This window comes from Trematomus bernacchii, unplaced genomic scaffold, assembly GCF_902827165.1.
Source record: "Trematomus bernacchii unplaced genomic scaffold, fTreBer1.1, whole genome shotgun sequence".
Taxonomy (NCBI): Eukaryota; Metazoa; Chordata; class Actinopteri; order Perciformes; family Nototheniidae; genus Trematomus; species Trematomus bernacchii.
In genome coordinates, this window is record NW_022987547.1 from 5,267,952 (window position 1) to 5,294,199 (window position 26,248).

General features: G+C 41.2%; 2 protein-coding genes across 3 annotated transcripts; both read left to right on the forward strand.

Moving 5' to 3' along the window:
• Positions 1-255: 255 nt before the first annotated feature.
• sapcd2 (suppressor APC domain containing 2) lies at positions 256-13,636 on the forward strand. Of its 2 annotated transcripts, none has more exons than XM_034123373.1 (6): positions 256-1,264; positions 4,674-4,807; positions 11,135-11,281; positions 11,837-11,938; positions 12,534-12,641; positions 13,057-13,636. In XM_034123373.1, exons 1-6 carry the CDS (start codon positions 481-483, stop codon positions 13,183-13,185), a joined length of 1,404 nt encoding a protein of 467 aa, XP_033979264.1. In that variant the 5' UTR covers positions 256-480; the 3' UTR covers positions 13,186-13,636. The 2 variants fall into 2 exon arrangements, with proteins under 2 accessions (XP_033979264.1, XP_033979263.1); XM_034123372.1 differs by having other exon boundaries at positions 12,531-12,641; positions 13,057-13,634.
• Positions 13,637-22,487: 8,851 nt separating this feature from the next.
• LOC117476633 (proteinase-activated receptor 3) lies at positions 22,488-23,363 on the forward strand. The gene has a single exon (XM_034123313.1). The coding sequence runs from the start codon at positions 22,488-22,490 to the stop codon at positions 23,361-23,363; it is 876 nt and encodes a 291-aa protein (XP_033979204.1).
• The last annotated feature ends 2,885 nt before the right edge of the window (positions 23,364-26,248 follow it).

Genomic DNA, 26,248 nt, shown 5'->3' on the forward strand with positions numbered 1-26,248 from the left:
CTCCTCATTACCGCTGTGTGTGTGGGCTGTAAGGTGATAGTCTATCCAGCTCTTTGTGATTATGTGTAGGGGGGGGTGATCATATGCAGTCTTTATGAATAACGTCTCAGCATTAGTAATAACAAAAGCACAACTCAAACTGGAGCCTACCTCAAGCCTGAACCAATGAGCGCTGAGCTCGTGCACACCGCGACCAATCGGTTGTCCTGGGACGCTCTCGCACAGCCGTTTGAAGGGCGGTCCTGGGTAGAAAAAGGAAAGTATGGATCAGACCAGCGAAGTTTCGACTAGAAGGTGGACGACCAAAACAGTGAATTGTAGGACATTTTCAGCCTAAAAAGCTTTATTAGGACATGTATTTTCCTGCTCAGTAGGCTTGTATTTATTGTATTGTTCTGGGCTCTGTGCTGCGTGTTTATACAAAGTTAGCGAACTTGTGTGTTTTTGATTGATTAGTCGGCGTGCATTATCAGCTCATTCATGGCTCTGATAGTGACCGATCAGGGCTGCAAACTGAACGGGACCTCGGCGATTTACGGCCGAGTTGGACCAAGAAAAGAAGTGTATCAAGGCAACACGGAGGGCTTTAGAGCCGCCAAAGTGCACCCTAAAGAGTCGGACTATTCAACAGATGGCCTGCCCAAAGCCTTCCTGCACAGCCTGAGGACCCTGTTTGACATTTTGGATGATAGTGGCAGAGGCTATGTCCACATTTCAGAGATAGAGACCCGCTGGCAGGGGGCAGACACCCGGGACCTGCCCGGCGGGGTGCTGAGCTGCCTCCGGAGGGTCACCCCACCGCATGGCTGCCTCACCTTTGAGCGGTTCGTCGCGGGGCTACGCTACTCCATGCTCAACCCGGAGCACAGCGCCCACTTCAAGGCCCACGCCGCCGTGCACCCACAGCAGGCTCCGCAGCAGAAGCCCGCCCCGCTGTCCACATGCAGCGTGGGGACTCGGGTGGAGAACAAGGTCCGTCCGCTGGGGCCGAGCAACGTGACCAACACCCTGCAGCACCGGACCTCCTCCCTGCAGAGCCGGGCCAGGCTGGAGGAGGCGCCCGGGTACCCGGCGTGTGGACCGGTGCGGTACCCAGCGGTCTTTGAGAGGCCCGTGCGGGGTTTGGAGCAGAACCCAGGGGCTCCGGCGGCCGGGGGTTACCGGGCCGAACCGGGCCATGCCCCCAAACCCATACAGCCGCAGCAGAGCCGGGTCAGGTCCATTGAGTCTCTCGCTCTGGAGTCGCCGCAGCTACAAGGATCAAGTAAGTGGTACCATGAAAGTGAATCGTTATAATGTTGTGTGTGTGAGGGGGTTTGGGGACAGTTCACTGGGTTCATTAGGACTCATGTCAATAACTAATTAACCTGTTGTGTTAAAATCAATAACATCAACACACACTCGTAATACAAAATGCAATTGAGCTCTGATCTCGTATGCCAATCAACAGCTCTAACAGAGGATGATGTCATGCAGTTATATCTACATATTATACTTTGTGGTATACTATACCACAACGATTTGATACATTTGTTGCTCAACTAATGCTGCAGTGTTTATTTAAAACAAATATGGTTCATTTCCTTCTAAAGTGGTTTCCATAAAAGCACAAGATGATGTCTTTAATGGCTTGTTTTGTCTTAATAACTGTACAAAAGTCACACATATTCAATTATAATTATATTAAAAAAAAAACAGTTACAACCTGCAGTTGTATCTGCATTTCACTCCCATCCAAGTTGTCAAAAAATTGAAATGAAATTCAACTTGTGCCTTAGTTTCAATTTGCTGCTGACTTAAAACAAAGACAAATTCTTATCTGGACCCCAAAAAACATGCATGAGGATGATTCGATCTTAGATAGAGTATATGTGTCCTCGAACACACACCAGAACACAGAGCAAAATACACTTGAAAATAAATTCACATGAACAAGCCACCTGATTATGTGCATAACTGCGTTGATAAGTCCACTGCAGTCTTCCAGCTTCGATTTCATATTCTAATTCAATTGGATGCACTGATCCATGTAGTGCATACAAGTGCACACCATTTGCAGTGTGCATTCATTTGCATGTCAGCAAATGTCATCCAGAGGGAGCCTTAGACATGTAAACATTTTAACTTTAAAAGGCACTCTTTTTCTAAATCCTTAATGGGGGGTCAACAACAGTTATTGTTGGTTTTTGACAACACTCTTCTCAGGTATATCAGTGTTATGTCACAGCTTAAACATGCCCTGGTTAAGTGACTGCTGGTTAGTTGAATAATTGTGGTTGTTAACCCTAGGTCAGGTCAGAGGTCGTGTCAGAAATTCCTGCAGAATGTATCTATCTTGAGGGTTTGCCTTGTAGAGAAGGCAGAGTCATTCCTGCCATGGCCTGGCTGACTCTGGAAAGGAAAATGGTCAGATGTATGCACGTGCATTTGTTCAGTTTTCTTTGGTGAGTAAGATGTAGGTTGGATCATGTGCTGCTGAGTAAATTCCCAGTTTGCCTGCTCATTATCTCTCGCTCTCATACAAACTCACTTTCGTTCTTCTTTATCTCACATTTATAGGGAGAGCTATTTCACATTTCTCTCTTACTCACACACACACACACATACACACACCACGTCTGTTCGAGTTTGCATGATCCCTCTAGAGTCTATAGCCAGGCCTGTCCGGAGCTATAAGAGTGACACTTGCACATTCCTCGTCCCTCAGGGCTTTCACAGCTTCTAACACTTGCATTACACTCATGTGTAAGTGAGTGTTTTTTTTCAGATAGAGAAATAGTACGCAAGTGCACTGCCTGGCCAATAGATCACATAACTTTGTGTAGTTTTTGTCTGATTTTTGTCAGTTAAAAATAAATATAAAAAGTATATCTTAATGCTACAGTATTTAATAACATTCGTTCATATACCACATCTCATTCATTGTTCTCATTTCATTTGTGCAATACTGTTAAACCTTGTTACTTACTTATAAATCCTCATTTTTATATGTGTATCAGGCCTGTATAATGCTATTATTGTAATTTAGAAATATCAAATGTTATGCTTTTTACAGTTAAACATCAGTTGCTTTTGTGGCTGTATTGTAGAAAATCCCTGCAGCATATTATTTATTTCCCTTTTTGTCTGAATGTAAAAAGTGCTGTCCAAATATATTATGTCCCCTTACTTTTGTTGGGTAATGTCCATGCTCTAATCTCTCTCATGCAGCCAAACCCTGCTGGATTAGGACAGATTACAGCAGACAGGCCATGGCTCACTGAATCACTGCAGTGGTGAAATCCTCCCCAACACCATCACCACACAGTCCTGCCACTCTCATCACTTTTTTTGTGGTTCTGTAACGCAGCAGTGGTGTTCACTCAAGAGTTAAAATCTGATAAAATACCTCAGTTAATATGTGGGAAATACCACTGAAAAAATACCACTGAGATGCTTTGCCAAGGTCACACACCATTCACAACTCTTCATCAAACATGTTTTTTAAACTGCATTGAAAAGGTACAAACACACAGCAGCAGAGATTGCATGAGAGTAGTAGGAAAACCAACAGAGAGAGACATATTTTCTTTTTATCTTTATAACAACTGAGTTGAGTTTTAACAATCGTCCTTGAGTTTGGCAGTTTACTAAACAATCTCAACATAAGGTCTATTAAATAGCTTTCAATCATATCACATGTTCTTTTTTGGCAGATAGCATTTGCTTGTCATTTTTTCCCAAAGCACAACATAGGTAAAAGTAAGTTTAGAAGCGCACATCTAAATACCTGTTTTTACTTTAAAGTGGACATGCATCTTAGTCTTCACAAATTCAAAATCACTCAGTCGGCTCTCTTGATAAAAAAAAAATCATACTAGCCTTTTTAGGAAGCCCTACCCTAATTGTTGAAATGTTTATGTTTCATTAATTCAAGGATTAGTCTTGTGTTAAATCTCCTGAGATCTTTTCTCTGAAGTTTGTTTGAACTCAGATACTTCACATATTTCCTTCTGCTCCACTGAACTCATCCTAGTAAGGTAATCAAAGAAGGGACCATGATTGATAGTACAGCTCCCTCCTGTGGTGCACACTGGCAGCTGGAACGCATTGCTGTGTCTTAATAAATGATTTATCTGTTATACTTAAGATGTTCTTCTTTACTGTCTGTCTGCAGGCATGGAGGTTTTTTGACCAAGGAGATTAAATGTCACCTTTAATCACCAGGAACTGATTTGAAATGCACTTATTATTCACCAAGAATCAAATACAATGCATTACAATACACTTATTTTTACATTTTAAACGGATGGATTACTGTTGCTGATGGACTTAAAACAATGTGCAATAAACACAAATTGTTGCCGAGTCAGAATTTTGAGACTTACCTTGATTACCTTGAATGTAAATCTGGCAATTGGTCTTTTTATGATAATTCAATTTGAGTTTTCCCTGAATAAGAAAACAGACATAATTGTTTAATTGCATGCATGTGTCATTACAAGCCCAGTGTAATTATTTTAAAGCACTGCCTCTAGGAAGTGCATTTCATATTTTTAGTTGTCCTCATAAAAAAAATGGTACAGTGTATTTTTTTCTATGTTATGTTCAACAGACTACAAGTCAAACTGCTGAGTGCATACCAGACCACAGTGTCGCAATTGATTCAATCTGTGTGTTTTTCATTTGTCTAGGTGTTGGGAAATCAGGTCTACCAAGATCCCAGAGCGAATCAGCATCAGGATTTACCGGTGTCTCCAGGCGACATGGGCGAGGTCGGGATGAGCAGAGGAGGCATACCATATCCAACGGAGTGGATTACGGAATGGTTGGTACACACACACACACACACACACACACACACACACACACACACACACGCGCCTGGGCTTGAGCCTAACCTATGTTTCTCTTAGAATCAGATTTGAATGTCAGCGCTGTACATGCGCACAGTTTTTCCCATTAATAACTGGTTGAACAGCACACCAGGTATGTGTCAACATTAGTAATGCGTGGGTCTTCTGTGGATCCACCCAGTTTCTATTTATTTACCTGTAAAACACCCAGCTTCTCTTACAATACCACTTATTTTAGTTAAAAACCTTTGGTCTTGAGGTAAAATCACAGGCCAGGCAAATATAAAAACCTAAAAAAAACAGATGTTACTGCAGCTTGGAAACTCTTCTTTCTCTTTTTGTTTACATTACAGCTAGGTCAACACAATATGTCGGAAAATATGCAATAACACTGTCAAATGTTGCAATAGATAGATAAAAATGGCTTTCTGCCGACCCTCAGAATACTGCTTTAAAAAGACTGCTTGTTGAATTCCAATACACTTGTATTAAATGAATTGAACATTGAAATGTATACGAAAGGCACTAATAAATAAAGAATATTCATTGTATTTTATAATGCAGTTTTTCACTGATACTGTCTTCCACTAACACAAAAAACTCCTGCGTGCAAAACAGTCTTTTAAGTGTTTATCAAGCAACATGATATCACAACAAAGATTTTTCCCTCGTGACAGAACAAACAAATAACATCAAAGTATGTTAACCTGTTAAGCCCGAGAGACCCCGGTACCGGGGCCCTCCCGCAACATCTTGCAGGAAACAGTGTCTGAGGGCATCTTAACATTTAATAAACTATGAATGTTTTATATCCATGTTACGGGAAGAAACTCATCTAACTGATCATTTGTATTTATTTGTCCAAAAAAAAAAACACAATGCTAACGCTGAGCCTCTGAATTAGCAACGAGCGAAAAATGCTAACAGATTACTGCACCGAAACTCACTCATAAAACCTTATTATTTATCCTTTCTGCACATCCAACACATCGATTCGCATCGTGAGATGACACAGAATCGATGGGTACATACATTATCACTCTATGATAAGAACTCGCGACTTTATAAACAAAAACAGACATCAAAACATGTGGCGCTAGGTAGCTAAAAACGCTAACATGGCTTACCTGTGTCGTTGTCTGGTCAAAAGTGGTCTTCAATGGCATTAAAACTATAAAAACGCTGCTGAAGTTAATCCATAGGTTAATCCAATGTGTCTGTGTCCCTTTGAAATGATTTCTGATAATCCATAAGCATTAAACCTGCTTTTCCGTTTCCAGATGTCAGAGCGAGAGATAGGTTCACTCTGATGCAAACCTGCATGCGCAAAGCCCCCACCTTTTTATTTGACCATGTGTGTGTGTGGGGAAATTCCCCTTCGATTCTATTGGCTCTAACGGTCAGAAAGAGATGTCAATCACCAAAATCGACCAATGGGTTCCAGAGAAATGGTAAAACCCCCATTTCCACCCAAATCACCTCAGAGGTGGAGTTTATTTTGCTAAACCTCTCTAAAAAGGTCAAATGTCACTTGTTTTGCATCAACCTTGATACAGGGTACTTATTATATGTTGTACTTTGGATTCCTAAAGCTTTTAGTGTACCTTACCATCATCCAAGGGTAGTTTTCACTATAAGTAAAAAAGATTTTTTGGACGGACACTATAATTTACAGTTTTTTACTATGTTCAATCTGAATTTTCTTTAAAATAAAAAACATCTATATTGATTCTGACTTTTCTACATCCAACTCACAGGTTTATCATTACTTTGAGAAAAAAGATTATTAATTTAACCCTTTTAGAAGGGAAGATATGGTCATTTGTTCTGGGAATGTCATTTTCGAGCCTGAGACCTGAAAAACAGGCTCAGTGCTTAACAGGTTAACAGTCAGTGGGATGGCTTTATTCCTTTGCTCATTAGGCGCGTTCACACCAAGTACTTTGCCGTATTTAGTGCCGGCACTCAGTGCCCCGGCACTTATTACCCCAGGGCATTTAGTACAGATCGCGTTCACACCGGAGTACTTTTCCCTGAGGGAAGATTACGCAAATGAGCCGCTGACGTCACTTCGTCTTCTTCTGCTTTGGGTTTACTGGCAGGCCGCAAACAACTTCACGGCGTATACTGCCACCCGGAGTCCCCGGCCGGAAGTCCCCGGAGTTGGGGACTGGCTTCAGTAGAAGCTGCTGGGACTCCCAACAGCTTCTACTGAAGCCTTCCGAGTAAATCGCCAGAACGCCGACACCTCCTCATCTCCACCGCTCCCATGTTTTATTTTGTGTTGCCACAAGTTAGCCTCTCTGCGTTTGTGAACTGGGCGAATGCTAATGCTAATAATGCTAATGCGAGGATAATACAATGGCGGCTCTACAAAACATTTCAGAGTTGTACGGGGCGTGGTTTGCAATTCGCCCAGCCAATCAGAACTGGGGCACTTTTTTCCCCCAGGAAAGTACGATCTCTCAGCAGGCACTAAAAATGGGGGTAAAAGTTCCCTAGATTAAGTGCTCTTTTTGGTGTGAACGCGACATAAGGGGTACTAACGGAACTAAACGCGAAAAGTACGGTGAAAAGTACTCCGGTGTGAACGCGGCTATTGAGAACATAATTTCTTTCCACTGTATTAGAAAGAACTGAGTCTTCAGTCAAAGTGTTGTGTCGATGTTACACATGACACATTTTGAATGATTTTTCTTTGGTATCTGTTAGTATTTGAGTTGTTTTGCTGTGGTAAAGGATAGAGGATCAGTAGCAAAGGACGTTCAGAGAGACAGAGGTCTGACAGGTCTAAACAATGTTTTAGGGTGTGATTGGAAATAACAGTGATGAAGCCTGGAGGGCAGGAAATATTGTATTTACATGAAAAAGAAAACAGTAGAAGCCGGAAAATTCCAGGAAAAAGTTTTCTGGTAGAGTCTCTTCCCTCTCTATTGGCCCCCACATTCCCCTCCCACCCCTCGGCTCGCTGCCTCCCCCTGACTCTGCCCCTCCCACCCTCCAGTCGGAGCCCATGCCTCCCTTCACTCTGCGTCTCTCCCCTTTGCCTCACCATTTCTCACTCTGTTCTAGCTCTCTTTCTCTCCCTGGTTATGTCTCCGTCTCTTTCCTTCTCGGCCTCTATGTCAGAAGAGGCAGACTGACCGACCCCCCCTCCCTCCCTGCCCCTCTCCTCCTCCCCCTTCCCTCCGGCCCTCCCACCCAGGCCGATTTGGCCCCCTGCTGCCCTGATGGTAGTGAGCCGGGTCGGGCCCAGGGGCCTGGTGGAAGTTGAGGACTCGCTCGGGCGGCCCGACCCAGCCTGGACAGCCGTGTTGGCTGCCTACACCACCGTGTTCATCCCCCTCAGCAGCGGCCTGTACAGCAGCAAGGCCCTGCACTTTTTCCTCTGGGTGAGTAGGGAGAGAGGGGGAGACAGATGGCAGAAAGACAGCGATGGTAAAAGAGATGCAGGATAGTAAAGTTTGCCTTTGTGGTGGTTTTGTAATGATTACATTTCAACATCCGCTAGATATGCACCAGGTTGTTTTGAGTTGAGAGAAATACGATTGGGGAAATAGATGAACTATTTATTTAGGCTGGTTTTAGGGACTTTAGGGCTTGTTCTATGGCTCTAACATTCTGTGGTGTTGTCCATCTTAAGTAGTTATCAGATTGCCAGGATGTTATCGACAATCAAGTTTCAAGTTGTCTCAAGAAAAACTACCAATAATGTACTGTTAAGTGTCTCGCAATGTGAGGCTTTACTACTTTTTCTGTTTTGTATCATTTTAAACTTAATATCTTCGGTCCTTTTTTATAAAAAAGCTAGAATTTGATGGATTTCTATATATCCTAAAGTAACAACTAAGTGATTAATCTCAAGAGTAACTGGCATATCAATTAAGAAAAAAATGATATTTCCAAGGACATTGGGTCTTTTCATTAGTGTTAACCGGGGGTGTTGTAATACTTCAGTTTTAGGATATGCAGAAATGGGTTGATGAGTGGATGAAATTAGTTGATTGGTTTAACAGAGAAAAAGTACTAATATATCATGGTCATGTTTTTGTGCTGCTTTTCTCTCTTTGAAATACCACTATTTTGAATATATTTAGGTTTTATACTGTTTCAGTTGACCAACTGATCGAAAAGAATATTGGACAGATGTATTAGGATATATCCAGGGTTGTTCGTCCGGCTGTAACCCTGTCTTTGTTTCAGGGACTTTTGAACTGTATATTGCCTCTGAGCTGCTGTTGTATTGATGTTCAGAACACACGGTTTCGTGGTGCTTTGTAGATCCAGTTTGAAAGGCCGTTATGTTCTTCTTTGTGTTTTTAGTCGAACAGCTTGGGCAACAGGCGTCATGTTATTGTATGCGCGTTGTTGTACTGTATTCACGCCTGTTCATTCAGCCATGACAAACATACATGCACACACTCTTCCCTAACCTTTCAGCCATGTGCTGCTCTGCTCCCTCTCTGTGTGTGTTTTCTCTTTCTTTTATAAACAGTGGGTTTTCCTGCCTGTGGACCTACCGCATATTCATGAAGCCTGACACTGGGTCATGCTTCATTCTAGACGGACCTCTCATACCCCTCCCCTTCCCTAAAACCCCCCCTTCCTCTCTTGTTCTCTCACTTTAGGCTCTTTGGGAAAGAGCACAAATATGTTGCACAGGATTTGATGTCAGACTCTTAAATCCCTTGTCCTGTTTAAGTTTCTCGCGCAACCTTTTTAAACAGCACTGATGAGCGATGATCGGGGGAATTTACTGAGCTTCACAGGGGATGCAGGGATGGAGCGATGGGTGGATAGAAAGATAACACACCAGGTGGCTGAATGCCAGCAATGAGGCCTGCACTGTGGCAGTGTGGACAGCCTGGTCAGCACAACTCAATGCAGCCTCACACACACACACACACACACACACACACACACACACACACACATCTCTTTCTCTTTCACACACTGGGGCGGCCATAGTTGAAGTGCTGTTTACCCCATTCTTAGGTTGCTGTGCGGTTGCCATGACACCCGGGTGATTGCTCCTCTAAACATTGTTCAGGATGGGAGAGAGTCCGGCACAATTGATACGGCACCATTGTCTCGGACAGCACAAAAGAGTTGGCTGCAGATGCCCTTGTGTGAAAAGATTGGAGTTTGTCTACCAATGCAGACTGCTGGCCGCCGTCAATGATTAGATTTAATCTTAAAGGGGCCCTATTACGCTATTATTTCCAGGTTCACATGTCTCCATGCTTTAATGTTCAAAGAGCTCTTTCTTTTTCTCATACTGCCTGTGCTGCAGCACCTCTTTTCACTCTCTGTCTGAAACCAGAGCCCAGTCTGCTCTGATTGGTTAGCTGATTGACTCTGTTGTGATTGGTCAATCGCTTAGAGGTGTCCTGTCCCTAAGCCTATCACATACAATGTGTTGGAGCGCTGCCCAATAGAAGCGCAGGTGTTACATAGTGATGTCACTATGATGCGGAAGTAAATAAAGGAGTCCAATGGAGGTGTTTCAGGCAGGGGGGGAGTGTGGGAGAGAAACTCCCTCTGGAGGGAACTCTGGGATTTAAGCCTTTGCAAACCATTTACATGCACAAAAACCTATATAACAAACTACAGGGGTGCCCACACTTTTTCAGCTTGGGAGCTACTTTTAAAATGACCAAGTCAAAATGATCTACCTACATTAAAAATGCTAAACATATATTTATTTATATATATACTGAGTATACCTTATGTTGGTGTACCTTGCATAACTGCATGAACCCGTATGGCATAATACAACTCAGTAAATGTTTGGTCATTATGTCAATTTTATACCCTTTCTTAAGTAGAATTGTATAAATTGGAAGGCTAACTAGGTCATCAGCTCGCCGGTGATTTGCAGCTGGCGCGGTTGACCACGCATGCATGGTGAGCTGCGTGTTAGAAAATATGAGATCTCAGACTGGCTTACCTGTACGTCAATCAAGTGGCAAATGCCATAGTAAGGATGGATGATAGGCAAACTTTTTTTTTTTTTTTTCAATGCCATGCGATCTACCCACACTACCTTTGCGATCGACATCGACGTATTGGGCACCCCTGCACTACAGGAAAGGGAAAACCCCCAAAAGCATAATAGGGCCCCTTTAATCTCTCGAGTGATTACAATGACACGTTTGCTGCCTCAGTGAGGTCTATACAGAAAATGACTTCAGGTTTTTATTTTATTTGACTATTTCTAATCAAATGTTTCCCTTTTGTGCCCCCATTTTTTCACTCTTCAACAACCTACCCCTCCTTTTAACCTTTAACTCACACAGTTGAAGCAAATGAAAGAGCTGGAGCAGGAGAAGGACTCTCTGCTGGCGGGCCTGGAGGTGGTGGAGCGGGCCCGAGACTGGTACCAGGGCCAAATCCACAATGTGACAGAGAGGCAGAGGCAGGTCGGCCAGAACTCCCACTGCACGGTCAGTTCAAGCTCACTGTCTAAAGCGCTCAGATATAAAGTATTGGAGATGAGGCCTGTTGTGTTTTGTTGTTTGATGATTTTTAGTTTTATTGATATAGATAGAAGGACAAATGTCGAAAATATCTTGGCATATGAGGATATATCAAACGGATATATATAATACAAATGTATAGCTGTTGAACTGAGTGTTTTGGTTGTTTTGTTCTAAACCTAAAAACTATCAGACTTTTCTGACCGTTATAAAGAATGCAAAATGAAGGCATTTATTTTTTGAGGATAAGGAAAGGAAGTAATTTATTCTTAACGGAGTGCTTCAGTGTTTTTGATATGCACTGGCAGCAAAAGAATATCTTCTAATATATTGTTTAAAAAAATATTTAATGTTCTTCCTCAGAGTATTTCCTTATTAGTTTATATTAACCTGCTTTACCAAAGCTTGTCATTGGTTTGTTAAATAATCATCCCACTTTATAATGACATTTTTATGACCTTTAACTACTTGTATCCACCACTGCTGTATTTACATAATGTATTTTATGTTCTCTCCTCACAGGATTTCTTCACAGAAGCTAATCAGAGTCGCATGAATGTCCTAATACCCAAATTGCAAGAAGTCAACCGCTGCCTTAATGACCTTATTTCCTGCTCTGGGATGGTGAGTGCTGACTGCCCCATTTAATCTTTTGCATTTATTGTAAATCTAGCTAAATTAAATGTTCTTAATGTCTCACAATCTACATCTATAGTGAATATAAATGATCATATGGATGGACTTCTTCATTTTGAAGATCACCTGGTCAAATGTAATCTTTTAAAACCAAGAGTCCTGTTTTTAAATATGTGTGGACAAAGTTATTATTTTCTATCATATCATCAAGGAGGTAAACGTCACTGTGAGCATGTTAGTATGCTAACTGCTGTGCCTAGGAATCAGGGGCGGACTGGCCATTGGGAATACCGGGAGTTTTCCCGGTGGGCCGGTACCGAAGTGGGCTGGTCGGACAATTCACTAGCACAGCACACGTTGACAATTGACTAGCGGTACCGAGTTGGGGCGGTTGAGTTTGCCGGACTGATTTTTAGTATAAAACACTTGCTATTGGGAAATTCGTATGAAATTCGTATAAATACTCAAACACAAAATATAGTTCAGGGGAATTCCAATCTGTACATGATTATGGGAAGCTGAGTATATTTAACAAGTAGGTTGATTATAAACTATTCTTTGATTCCTCTTTGTTTCTCAGCAGTCATTTCCCTCCAGCGCTGCTCAGACCGCCGCTAACCCGCAGCCCCCGGTTCCAGCTCCCCCACAAGCCATCCTGAGACTGAAGGACCAGAACCGACTCCTCACACAGGTTAGACCCAGTCTGCACACTGCCAATACATAGAAGTCACTAACAGTTACCAGTCAGTGGATGTTTTCAGTGAATCACTTTATCCATTTTCTGAACTCTGTGCCTCGATAAACATTCATCTGTTTGTCCACTTGCAATTTACTTATTTATCTAAATAGTTATCACCATAATAAACCGTATTTAATTTCATCTTAATGTACAATATTAAATTTTACATTCTGTTCTTGTATATATCATTCAATTTACGTGTATATAGACATCTTGCACTATTTTTTATTTGTATTTTTGTATTTTATTATATATGTTCCATTGTTGGAGGAGCTTGGGTCAGACGATTTTCATGCCATTTCTACACTGTAACTTATGTGCATATGGCATTAAAACCTTTGAATCTTTGAATCTTGAATCTTCTCAGGAGGTGACGGAGAGGAGCGAGCGCATCACACAGCTGGAGCAGGAGAAGTCGGCCTTGATAAAACAGCTTTTTGAGGCCCGAGCCCGCGGTGCGCAGGACACCAGCACCATGGACTCCACCTTCATCTGAAAACCGATACACTCCACCCCAAACTATAGCATGTTAAGCACCAGCTAAGAATTTCCATGATGCTGGTCCCAAGCTACCTTTGATAAGACTGTCAGCTGACTGTTGTTTACCCGCAGTGATGCACCTTGTAGCCATGCCACGCCCACACCCTGGACTGCAGCATGCAACCACTCCACTCCACCCCAAACCAAACCATGCACTACCTAGATGTGAACACTCCGAGAAAACCTGACCCGAATGACTTGACTCGAGATTTTTACTCACTTCCTTTCCTGCATTAAAAGTCCCATGTCATGCTTTTCCGGGTTATTACCCGTCCCCTTGTGTGTTATGTAGCTTTTTATGCATGTAAACGGTCTGCAGAGTCACAAACCCTCAAAGTACACCCTGTAGCGAGTAAAACTCTAACACAGAAAAGACCTGTCTATGCTGCCCCAGAACGCCTCGTTGGAGATTTTTCTTTTTCCATTTGTTTCTTCCGGGAACCAAGTGACGTAACGACGACCCAATCGACCAATTGGTCCAAAAGAACCAATCCGCGGAGCCGTTACGTTACGTCCGCGGATTGGTCCAAATGGACCAATCCGCGGACTTCCTCACACACACACACACTCAATCTTTTCTCAGGCAGCTGCAGCTCCGCGGATTTCTCAGCCTGAGACGGCGGGATGCGGCGAGGCTGTGAGTCTGTGTGTGAGCACACACACAGACTCACAGCCAGGCTGCGGGTGTGTGTGTGTGTGCTCGGGCTGGTTTCGGGCTGTGTCTCGCCGACCCCACACAGCAACCAGGAAACACACCAGTAAGCCAGCTCACACTGCCCGCTCCTCGCAGCAGCGAGCCTCGCAACGTCCCGCCAACACGCAGCATTCTCATCTGTTTGTCATTACTGGTGTCATTTTGCTAACACCATTGTAACACATAATCACTGGTGATCCGCTGTAAAGGTGGTGGACTCATCAGAACAGAGTGGGCGAGCTGACCAATCAGAGCACACTGGGCTCACAGGGAGGGAGGGAGGGGGGGGGGACAGGAGCTCCAACAAGCCGTTTAGGACAGAGAGTGAATACACATACTATACAGAGATGCTGTATGAGAAACCAATGTGAGTTTGGAAAATTGCACAATGTAAATCTATTCTAGTATACCTCAACAATGGAATTATTATCAGTAGAAATGGCCATGTCATGGGACCTTTAACACTCCAACTAAGATAAAAAGACTGAACAAAAAATATCCAGTCGAATCTCATACCATCACTCCCATTATTGTAGGATTAAAGCATCTGCAGAGATCTCCACTCCTCTTTAAAGACTGCTGTTTGTGTGTTCCTGCATGCTACTTGACTATACAGGCAACATCAAATCATTAACTTTAGCGGGGGGGGGGATTTCTGTTGGAATAAAATGCCATTTTCTTACAGTTAAATATGAAAATCACCAGCTGCATCTGCTTGCTATGACCTATCAATTACATTTTTGTTAGTTTGGTACGATTGAAATGATAATAAGATACACTTTGCCCAATGTCTTTCAGTATTCCTTTCCTTTTAATGTAAATGAATATGTTTACCTTACATTGGCTTTCTGGGTTTTTAGCATGTTCCATTTGAAACACTGAGGGACAGGGATTACTGAAAATATTTGTTTTATATATTATAGAAGCATGTTTACTGTTAGGACCTTTGGTGAGTTTTAAGGATTTTCTTTAAGATTGAAAAGAGAAAAGATGGGAGGACAGCCTACAAGCCATTGAGATGTAGAGGCAGAGGCGGACGAGAGAAGTTTGGAAGTTTGCACGTAGACGAGAATTGAGGAAGACAAACATGGCAGGCGGTGAATGTGTCGGGGCCCGGGCTCCGTAGTTGGGAGATCTTCTGATGTAACGTCAGAAACTAAAGAAAATCACTTTGGCTACCTAGTGCTATACCCCCTGTATGTCTTTTCAGTGAATTATTGCATGGCTCATATTTTCAGGATTGGTTGACTTTAGACTAAAAGTATAAAAATATTCGGCCATCCACAAAGTTTACATGAGAAATATTTAGTTAGTGGGTGGCGGTAGAAGAAAAAACATTGTAGTTTTATAATGGATCTGTACGGTACTGCTGGGATGTCTGCACATAGCATATTGTTGATGTCTGTTTCCCACTTGTTTGATTGTATGTTTTTTGCTGCTCAAGCTACATTATGTGTGAGTGAAACTCTTTTTCTTCAGCTTCCTATCAAAACTTCAGATGAAATGTAAAATAATAAATATGACCAAACAACGCTGACTCTGTTGTTCTTTACAGTACTGCAATACAATATCACCTATATCTAAGTGTAAAACTATTGATTTTGAATAATAAAAAGCAACACACGATAAACATCATCTTGAAATGTCATATTTTGAGAAAACGGCTATAAAAAAAAACGGCGAACGAAGCTTAATCAGGACAATCTTTTTATAGATTTTTGTAAATATATTGTAAATCAAACCTTATTTCTTATTTCTGAAGTCTATCAAAAACTAAATTCAGCTACTCTAACCACTCAGTCTTTTTACTTCTTTTTAGTCATGGGAAGTGTTTGCAAGTGTCTCTATTTAATTAGCGAGTTGTTTAAAATGAAAAACTTTCCACAAATATATCTGTCAGCCGAGTGTCTGTTCATTTCGGTTATGTTATTCTGCCATAAATTAGGGAAATGTCCCTGGACATTGAGTATGATCTGATGTAATTCATGCACCACATTTCCACTTCGTCCTCAGATGTGATTAGCACCGCTTGTTTTAATGAGGAGTATAACATGAACCCATTCATTTCATCACATCTATGTGCAAACATTGTATAATGTCACATTTTCCATAAAAAGGTTTGATCTTAATCTCACACAATAGCTGCTAGAAAAACTATTTGTGTACCTCTGATAATATCACTTAAAATATGTCTAGACCAAATAACAATTGTAATCTTTGTACTACTGTTTGTGATGGGAAAATACATTCATATTACAAATCTGCAACTGCCACATTTGACTGTGTTTGTGACATTACAACATCCAGACCTTCCAAAGATCTCTAAATTGAAGAAGCAACTCTGTGTGTTTATGGTCTGGTGCAAAATGTAACAGACCTGTGAGGATCTTCTACTTTAGAGGAGGGACACACATCTCCTGTGAACCTGACACCAGTACAAACAAGTTCTCAGACTGAAGAAAAACAAACCTGGGTCGAGTTGCATCAGCCAACACACACAGATCAACATAAGCTGCAGGACACTAACCAATTGATTAATTCTAAAATATACAAAAAGCCTTTATTTTAACATTGCATTCTTATTCTGAGATTAACACGATTATATAGTATTATATATTTACTATATTAACATTGGTGGGGATGTTAATAAAGTGATTTTCTACATTGAAGCACATTTTGGGGTTATTTACTCGAGTATTTAAAATGTCTGCTGCTTACTACATTCATTTGAAAGCATAGTTACTTTTAGATTGTGATAAAGAAAACAAAATGTAATCAACCAATTAATCGTTTTATTTTAAAATAAGAAGTTCTCAATAAAATATAAAAGTGATTTAAACAATAACGTTTGAACTATTATAATTCAATCATATGATACCATACATTATTCTGAAATAATCCATTTAGCAAAATCAGTAATATTACTTTTGACACTTATGCAAGTATATTTTGATGCTATTACACATACTTTTACGAATGAACTTCCGTAACATTTCTGAGTACTTCTCACACCCACTGCTTTAGATGTCTAACCACTTTGAGTCAAAGGTCACCTGTAAGGTCATTTAACCCTTGTATGGTGTTCATATTTGTGTTACTCAGCCAGTGTTCGTGGGTCTGGTGGACCCGCTGCCTTTTTGGCAATTCAACACAATCAAACTATTTTATGTTAAACTACTCAACAGATGTTTACTTCATCTCAATTGCAAGCAATATAAACAGCATATATGGTTAATATTTGCCCTTTTACATTGTTAGATCACATTAATGAATTAAAGTGCTACTTGTTTTTTTTGCCCGCTGACCGGCTGGTCCTGTGGCTCGTCTTTTCTTTGTAACTAGCTGATGCTCAATCTCATCCTCTTCTTCAAAGTCACTGTCAGACCCTCACATTCTGAAGCCTCTTCCTCTAGTCTACATCATCATCAAAAGGTTTTCTCTCTTCCAAAATCATTTGCAAGGCCCTCTGAGCAGAGAATCGTTTGGCCATCTTGATCAGTTGTGATAAGGACCCAAACTGGCAAAGCTTTATTTATTGTGTCTCGCCCCAAATTTGCAGCTGGGATAGAGTGTGAACAAAATAAAGATTGGTTCCCGCAAAAACATAATGCGGGAATGTGAGAGCAGACAGGTGTCGGTGCTTGAATTTATCAACAATGTTGCAACCTTGTACACACACACACACACACACACACACACACACACACACACACACACACACACACACACACAACACACACACACACACACACACACACACACACACACACACACACACACACACACACACACACACACACACACACACACACACACACACTGCAAGATGTATGGCATGGAGCACCATCCTTGTGTCTGCCTCCTCCTCATCCTGACTCCTGCTGTGCAGATGCTCTTCACCTCCTCCCCTTCGTCAAATCCACCTGCCAAGATGATGGAGTCACCTGAGTGTAGTCTCTGTGGGGCAGCAGTGACAATGTAGTTGCTCACAAACATGCACAGTGCAGTCTTGTTTCCACTACTCCTCAAGTACTTCCTGTAGTTTGGGACATTTGTTTTGCTTTAGGTTATAACACTGGTGTCATTCTTCAGAGCTGGGTCCTCATTACAGGTCTGCACCTTTTTAAATGCACCTGCATTGACACACCCATTCACATAATCATACAGAGTGTTTGGCACATATTATATATATATATATATATATAGAAAACAAGAAATGAAATGTGTGGTCATGGTATTTGACAGGTATGACGGCCCACATTCAATCAAAGACCTGGAGAGGTGCAAGTGATGGAAGGCCTACACATGTTATCACTGGCAAAAATGTTTTCCCAAACTACAGGAAGTACTTGTGGAGTAGTGGAAACAAGACTGCACTGTGCATGTTTGTGAGCAACTACATTGTCACTGCTGCCCCACAGAGACTACACTCAGGATTTGACAAAGGGGAGGAGGTGAAGAGCATCTGCACAGCAGGAGTCAGCAGTTTGACATCACTGTACATTGATCAGGAGGAGGCAGAAACAAGGATGGTGCTCCATGCCATACATCTTGCAGAGTCATATTCCTGCATCATTGTGAGGTCTGATGACACAGATGTGGAAATACTGCTCATATATTATGCAAGCAAATACATGTTTGCAGGCCATGGAATGAGAGAGAGATATGTCCCCATCAACACTGTGAACAAATTGGAAAAGACATGTCTAACTGTCTACCAGCATGTCATGCCCCCCCCCCCTTCGCTGTGGCACAACAAGTAGTTTGTACAGAATAGGAAAGACAACAGCATTCACCAAACTCAAGACCCATCTCAGCGAGCTCAAAGATCTGGCCCATTTTGGACTCTGCCAGCTTGGAAGAGTCTTTGCCAGTCGCAAGAGAATTTGCGCTTCTGCTATATGGAAAAAAGAAAAAGGAAAATGAACTGATGTGCACAAACGTTGGAAGAACTGAGGTTCATAATTGCATCAACAACAGATGCAGCCTCGGAAAATCTGTCGCCAGAGGATGCATTCCAACAACATGTACAAAGAGCAATGTTTCAGACAGCGATATGGTGTCACAGCCCGAACTCAAACCCTTGTTATGGAGTCCTGTTGGCAAGGGGTGGATTGTCAGAGATGGGGCCATTCAACCAGTGCTATTTACAAAACCCCTAGCACCTACAGAAGTGAGACACATTACTCACTTGTAACCTACAGAAGTGAGACACATTACTCACTTGTAACCTACAGAAGTGAGACACATTACTCACTTGTATTGCAAAGATGCAAAGTGTGGAGAGAGTGGAAAGTGCCAGTGCCTCTCTGTTGGCCTTCCCTGTACGGAGTTCTGCACCTGCTGTGCAGAATGTCAAAATGTTTCCCCTAACGTTTGTGAGGAACCTGACATTTAACATTCTATTCTAGTATCTATATACTTGACCTCTCACAGAATTATTTGATGATTTGTATACTGTACTTTGAATTAAGGTTCCAGTTTCAATAAAACCTGTACTATTTACACCTATGTTTTAGAGGTTTGCAATTTAGAACTAATACACTTTATTGTATTGGGTTACTCTTATTCTGACTATTTGGTGATGTAGTTCAGCCACCTGGTATTTCCCTCTCCAAATATGATGACCATCAGACTCAGAGTGAGCATTCTTAACGTATAGGCTATTATGCCACTTATCCCTCATTCAGAATTTGACTGTATCAGAGAAGAGGTAGGCCTATGTCTAAAGAAATCTCATTTGCAATAGAACTGTACCAGATATGTCCATATATGTCCAATTCAGTAATGGTATATTTTTTAGGGATTTCTGTTTTTCTGATAAATGAGAGAAAAGTGATTGAGTTCTATGTTCCTATCACCAAAAAGTACAATTTCTGTCTAAACTAAAGCTAAGTTTACAGGACTATAATTCAGTATTTTTTTAAGTAAATAATTGTCTGACTATTTGGTGATGTAGGACAGCCACGGTTCATACCTCAGCTTTTTGTCACCTTTCCCATATTGGTCTAATTTGGCTCTTTCAAGAACAACCCAAAAAACATTTTTTCACAATATATTTCATTAATGGGAGACCCTAAAGATAAGAAAATCATTGTTGTGTTTTGTTCTACCTCGGGTAGGGGTACCTCAAAATCTGAGGGCCCTTCCTGCTAGACTATAATGTTCTTCACAGAAAATGAGCCAAGGCCATTGAGTGTGAGTTTGAAAAAATAATTTATCATATCATTTTTCTTTACCTAAATAATGAAAACGGGTCCCACAGACCCGAATACCACACAAGGGTTAACAATCCCTCAAAAAACAACGCTATATGTAGATGCCATGAACAAGACTCAGTAAAACAATGAAAAACCTACCGTGAGTGTGATCTGCAGTTCTCAGTGGAGATCCCCGTCCCTGAGCTGAGAGTTGGGTGCAGCACATTCAAACCGACGGACATCACACCTTGAACATGTCAGCCTCACGTAACATATTACACATCGTTACACTGAATTGAATCAGAAGTCATTTTCTGGACGGTTGCATCAGTTGTTTACTGACGATTTTTCCGTCAGGCACCATTGGTTCGTTGCATCATTGCCAATCGGTGTGAATGGATGATGGCTTGCCACAACACGTCCAAACACAAACCTGTTTTCATTGTTTTTCCACCAACTAATTTAGACACTTTTCTATAATTCGTTTTCATCCTTTTTTAAATCATTAATCCATCCTTCTCTAATGATTTATTTCATTTCCTCCTTTTAATTGAGTGATGGATGTACATGGTGCCATACCAGACAGTGTGGCTCCTCATCCTCCACTACCCTCGTCTCAAAGCTGTGTTGGATGATCAGGATCCCTGAAGTGTTGGGTCATCTTTCAAAATATGTTTTCCATTCACTTTGAAGGGAGGGCTCAGTATTCACTCACACTTTGACAACCAAGGAGTCACACAAGGAGAAGGAGGAGAGAGGGGACACCAGGTGCAGCAGTATTACTTTTCTTTCTCAGGTGAGTGACATGTTGGTTACTTCTGTTCATTTAAACACTAGTTGTACATGAATGTTTTTATTTCTTGGTACAGTTCTTCAGTCTTGTAGCCGTTGCTTTTATAGCGGCAATATTCTGCAGATTTCATTAGATTAGTTTTGCATGGCCGTCTTTATTGTCAGGTTACATATTTGCATGTTTCCCTTAGATACAGAGATAGACGAAATGTTGACCTGGTTGAAACATATAGGGAGACAAGCAAACATATAGGGAGACATGCAAACATTTAGGAAGGCAGGCAAACAATTGTCAGCCCTTTCATAAAGCAACATTTGACCTACAGCCGTTGCATCGTGTGGCACTTCATGAAAAAAAAGGAAGTAGGTTAAAGAGTCTGAGAGTGTGAGACAGAGACAGCAGAGAGGATCAGTTCTGTACACGACTAAGTGTCAGATCAAGGTAAGAGGCTTCACTTTCCATACAAAACTGAATAGAAGAACATTGGGGTTTTACAATATGCATGAGACCACTTGGAGTGCAGTTTGTTTTTTAAATTAAAATACTACATGAGTAAAATGCATTTTTCCTTATGTTTTAACCTTTGTTCTGTCAGAAAATATCACTTGAAGACAATGTAGTTTGATACCGCAGCATCATGTGTTACCTTTTCTCTGTGCATTAGCTACTAAAATACACACTTTTATTCATTGCTTTTTGAAAGCATGTCTTTGGACCAGCAGTATTAATATTTGCTTGATGAGTTGGCAGTTATTTTTTTAACAACGCTTATTATACTGTATATATTTCACAGAACAAGTTTGGGATTACTATGAATTCTGACAAGTTAAGAACGTTTACTTTCAAGTGCTGGTTCTCAGATATCCACGGTGTAACTGCATTTAGAGTTACATTTGTGTTTCCAAACTCCATATTAACGATATATGTCATCATATGAATTTGAATATATAGTGGAAAAGCTATGATGATCAAGCATATAATAGCTCATGCTCATTCACCTTGTTTGAATAGAAAAGTTAAGAAACTGTCACTCAGCACTTTCTTTCATTTTCAAAAACTCATCACACACTTTGAACTTGAGTTTAACATGTAATTATACATCTAATATTTATTCATTATTATTTGTTTATTTTTAAATATGTTTTAACTGCAATATATATTGCTATCTTTGACAAATACCGGAATTTTCACCAGATGAATAAGCATCTTTCTACTGAAGTGGTGTTTCTTTTGCAATCAAGTCTTCCTCTTCTGTCCTGTTCCGCACTCTTATTTAAGGTTGTGGTGAACAAGTAGCTCCTTTTTTGGTTGTTGGATACATAGATCAAGAATGTTTGTGGTGGTTTGCTGTGCATGCAGAGCCTGCGTGTATAGCAACACGCTTAAAGTATCAAAGAGGGCTTACATTTGAGTAAATAATATTCTTTCAAAATAGATAAGTCATGGACAATGTTCTCCTTTTGTGTAAAGAGCAAAAAAGGTTAAAGTATATTGCATCTATTGTCTCTAATAACTAATATGTTTTTGTCTCTTCTGTTTACAGATCTTTGGGGTCCTCTGATCCTGCCGCCATGGAGGTTTCCTACATCAACTCCTCCCTGCTCTTCATCTCCCACCGACCCATGAACAGCACCTCCGAGCTGACGGTGTATGACACCTGCAGAACCATGCCTGCTGTTCTCATCTGTTACCTGGGCCTGCAGTTCATCAACATGTTCCTGGGCATCCCGGCCAACCTCATGGTGCTGTGGCTCATCCACAGGAACAAGGGGGACTCCTGCACCTCAGATATCTTCATCTCCCACCTGGCGATTTCAGACCTGCTCTTCTGTCTTATCCCTCCGCTAGAGCTGGCCAACATCGTCTTCCTCACCACCAGCAGCACCTGGTACGTCCTGCGCTTCTTCTACGGCATCAAAGACTCCTCGCCTCTCTTGCTGTCCTGTATCTGCCTGGACCGCTACATGGCCGTGGTTCACCCCATCACCTTCACCGAGCTCAAGGACAGAAACCACAGAGCGATCCTGGCCATCATCGTCTGGGTCATCACCCTGGCCTACGCAGCGGCTAAATGTGTGGGCAACATTGTCAACTTCGAGAAGGTCTTCACGGGGATGATCCTCGCATCCTTTGCGTTCATGGTGTTCTGCAACATTTCCATCCTCTGGGTGCTGAAGCAGTCTGGGCCGGCCAGAGACGAGATGCATCCCGTGAAGAAGAGAGCCTTCAAGATGGTCCTCATCATCTTGGCCATCATTGTGTTCAACTACTTCCCGCCTGTCGCACTCTTCCCCTTCCAGGACTACTTCTCTCCGGACGTGTTCCGCTGCTACATTCACTACGTGGCCTTCGGTCTGATGGACTTCAGCAGCAGCATTCAGCCCATGCTCTATCTGTCCAAGGTGAAGCTCAACTGCTGCCACAGAGGCAACACCGAAATTCAATAGGGATACATGTTTTTATTATTTTTATATTTATGAATATTCTATTGTTTTGATAAATAGTATGTTTGTTTTTTTATCAGAGGTTGAAAATGCTGATAGTAACTAGATGTATTGTGCGGTGGGTCCCTCAAAGAGGGCTTATATGAGACAAAACTTTTAAAATGAATATTTAGTAAATTAATAGATTTCATTAAATTATCCTTACCTGATAACATCATGAACGTTTTTCCCAAAAGTTTACATTTTCTAATTAAATGGTTTCAAATAAACAAATAACTTTACAGTTAACTCAGGAATTACTTATGCAGATTGTAGAGTTTGTATTTGTCTGGGTTTTAGAGATACAAGAGCCTAAACAATTAGTTGATTAATCAATAATTTGGTCAAAAGAAAACAGAAATTGTGATGGGCAATTTGTCCCCAATTTTTCGTTCTCATTTTTAGACTAAACAATTGTTTGATAATTGGGAAATAATCGACACATAGATTGATAGTCAAATGAATTGTTGCAGCCCTAATAGTTTCTAAATACTTCAATTATGACACTTTCATCAATCTACAATAATTGAAAAGCAACTATTTGTCTAAATCCGGCCGCCTTTGCGGTTTGATCTTGAAATGGTCAGGTCACCCTCTGTGTTATGCCTGTTTGTACTTCCTGTCTGCGCCTATTTGATTATCCGATTACCTTTTCACCTGCTACCCTTGTGTTTTTCCTGCACTCCACAGATGTGTATTGTCCTTGGGATTAGTTCTGCATGTATTTAAGTTCTGGTTTTCTGTCAGTATTCGTCAGATCCTTGTGTGTCGTTGTCAGGAACATTTCTGTTCTGTTTTGTTTTGGCCCTGCCCTGCCTGGATAACTGTAAATAAAGGTATTTATTCTGTAAAGGTCTTCACTGTCCTGCTTTAGAACAAACCTGCTCTGATTCCTTGTGAGACAAGTACAAATAAATGTCTCCAATAATAGTGGCCAAGTCACAACAAAAAGTATCTAAAAGCATTAAGTGTTGAAACATGTGTGGCTTCACTAGTGAGAAAACTATACCCTTCACATTTGTAAAGTTGTGCAACATTTATTTAATGTATCCTTCAGGGAAAAACACTGGGAACTATTGTATGTATGCACAGACATTGATTTACTGTATATACTGTCTTATATTTGCTTTTTCTTGTTGTACCAGATGCATAAAGAGACCTCACAGAACGTGTTTCATTTCAAATCAATTATACATATAAACGTTTTTTGGTTCACTTTCTTTTTAATTTAGACACAAAACACACATGTAGGTTACAATAAAGTCCTAGTGGAAAACACTCAGTTTAATAGTGTTTACGTCGCTGTGGAGGTATATCAACCAATTTCCAAACAAACAGAAGCCCTATCATCATAAACATGACGTTTTCCTCTTGTGTGCGTCAGCTTCCTGTTAGCACAGTGAAAACAAAACCTCTAAAAGCTCAACATCGTTTTAGATCAACATGGCTGAAAAACCAATTATTGATTCAATAGTGAAAGTTGGTCAATAGATATTGATTATTTGCAGCAACACTATTTTAGTCACGTTATTACACAAATACATTCGTGTCAGTTCAATGGAACAGACTGCTGGATGTATAGTTAAAGCTAAATATACAGCAATATATTTATAATCTTTATCATAAGTCACTGGTGCGGCACACATTTCTAACACTCTGGCTACTATACAAAATGTTGACATGTGCGTAGAAGCATCTTAAATGGTGTAATTCTCAAACAATGATATCGTTATTGTTAACTGACCCCTGTGGGGATATTCTATTTTCAAGGTCAAACGTAAGCACCACAGAAAAAAACAGTGTGTTGCTTCAGCAGGGAGGTCGAAAAGGCATCCTGCTAATCTGACAGGCATTCAACAACTTTTCTTTTTAAGCATTATATTACCAACATTTGGTGCCATACACACGTTTAAAAGAACAGTTCTGTAAGGGTCCCATTATCTGTCTCACAAGAGGAACATTCGATTTAACGAGTCAAAAGAAAATAATAGATAAATCATAACTTATTGCTAAATACTTGGAGCTAATAAACCACAGCAAATACAACAGTGTATTGCACCGTACCACAAAAACCATGTACAATGTTTTGCGTAAAACCGTGATCTCGGGAACAGCAGTTAGACATATAGGATCTCAACCTTGAGGTCCACTTAAAGGTCCCATGACATGGCCATTTCCACTGATCATCATTGTTGAGGTCTACTAGGATCGATTTACATTGTTCAATTTTTCAAAATCACATTGGTTTCTCATACAGCATCTCTGTATAGTATAATAATAATAATAATAATAATAATACATTTTATTTTTAGGCGCCTTTCATGACACCCAAGGACACCGTACAATTTGTTAAAAAATAAATAAATAAAACGCTAATAGGCAACAAAACATGATAAAAACACAAACAGGAAATCATGGAGGAGACAGTCAAGTGGACACAAATGAAACATATAATAGGGAGCACTACAGTGAGTAGGCAGATTTGAACAGGTGGGTTTTTAATTGGGATTTGAATATGGTGATTGTGTCTGACTGTCGGATGTGCGGGGGGGAGGGAGTTCCAGAGTCTGGGAGCAGTGCAGCTAAAAGCCCGAGCACCCATGGTGACGAGGCGTGGGGTGGGGACGGTTAGCAGACCAGCAGAGGAGGAGCGGAGGGAGCGAGACGGGGTGTACTCCTGAAGAAGGTCAGCCAGATAGGGGGGGGGGCCAGGTTATGTAGGGCTTTGTAAGTGAGCAGTAGATTTTTGAAGTTGATGCGTGATTGAACGGGGAGCCAGTGGAGTTGGATGAGGATGGGGGTGATGTGTTCTGAGGCCTTGGTGCCGGTGATGATCCGGGCTGCAGAGT

Excerpts from the sequence above, each read along its gene's own strand:
- sapcd2 (XM_034123372.1), top strand. The coding sequence starts at position 481 with ATGGCTCTGATAGTGACCGATCAGGGCTGCAAACTGAACGGGACCTCG. Across the intron at positions 4,808-11,134 it reads ACGGAGTGGATTACGGAATG|TTGAAGCAAATGAAAGAGCT; the intron begins GTTGGTACACAC and ends TAACTCACACAG. Across the intron at positions 11,939-12,530 it reads TTATTTCCTGCTCTGGGATG|CAGTCATTTCCCTCCAGCGC; the intron begins GTGAGTGCTGAC and ends TTTGTTTCTCAG.
- LOC117476633 (XM_034123313.1), top strand. The coding sequence starts at position 22,488 with ATGGAGGTTTCCTACATCAACTCCTCCCTGCTCTTCATCTCCCACCGA.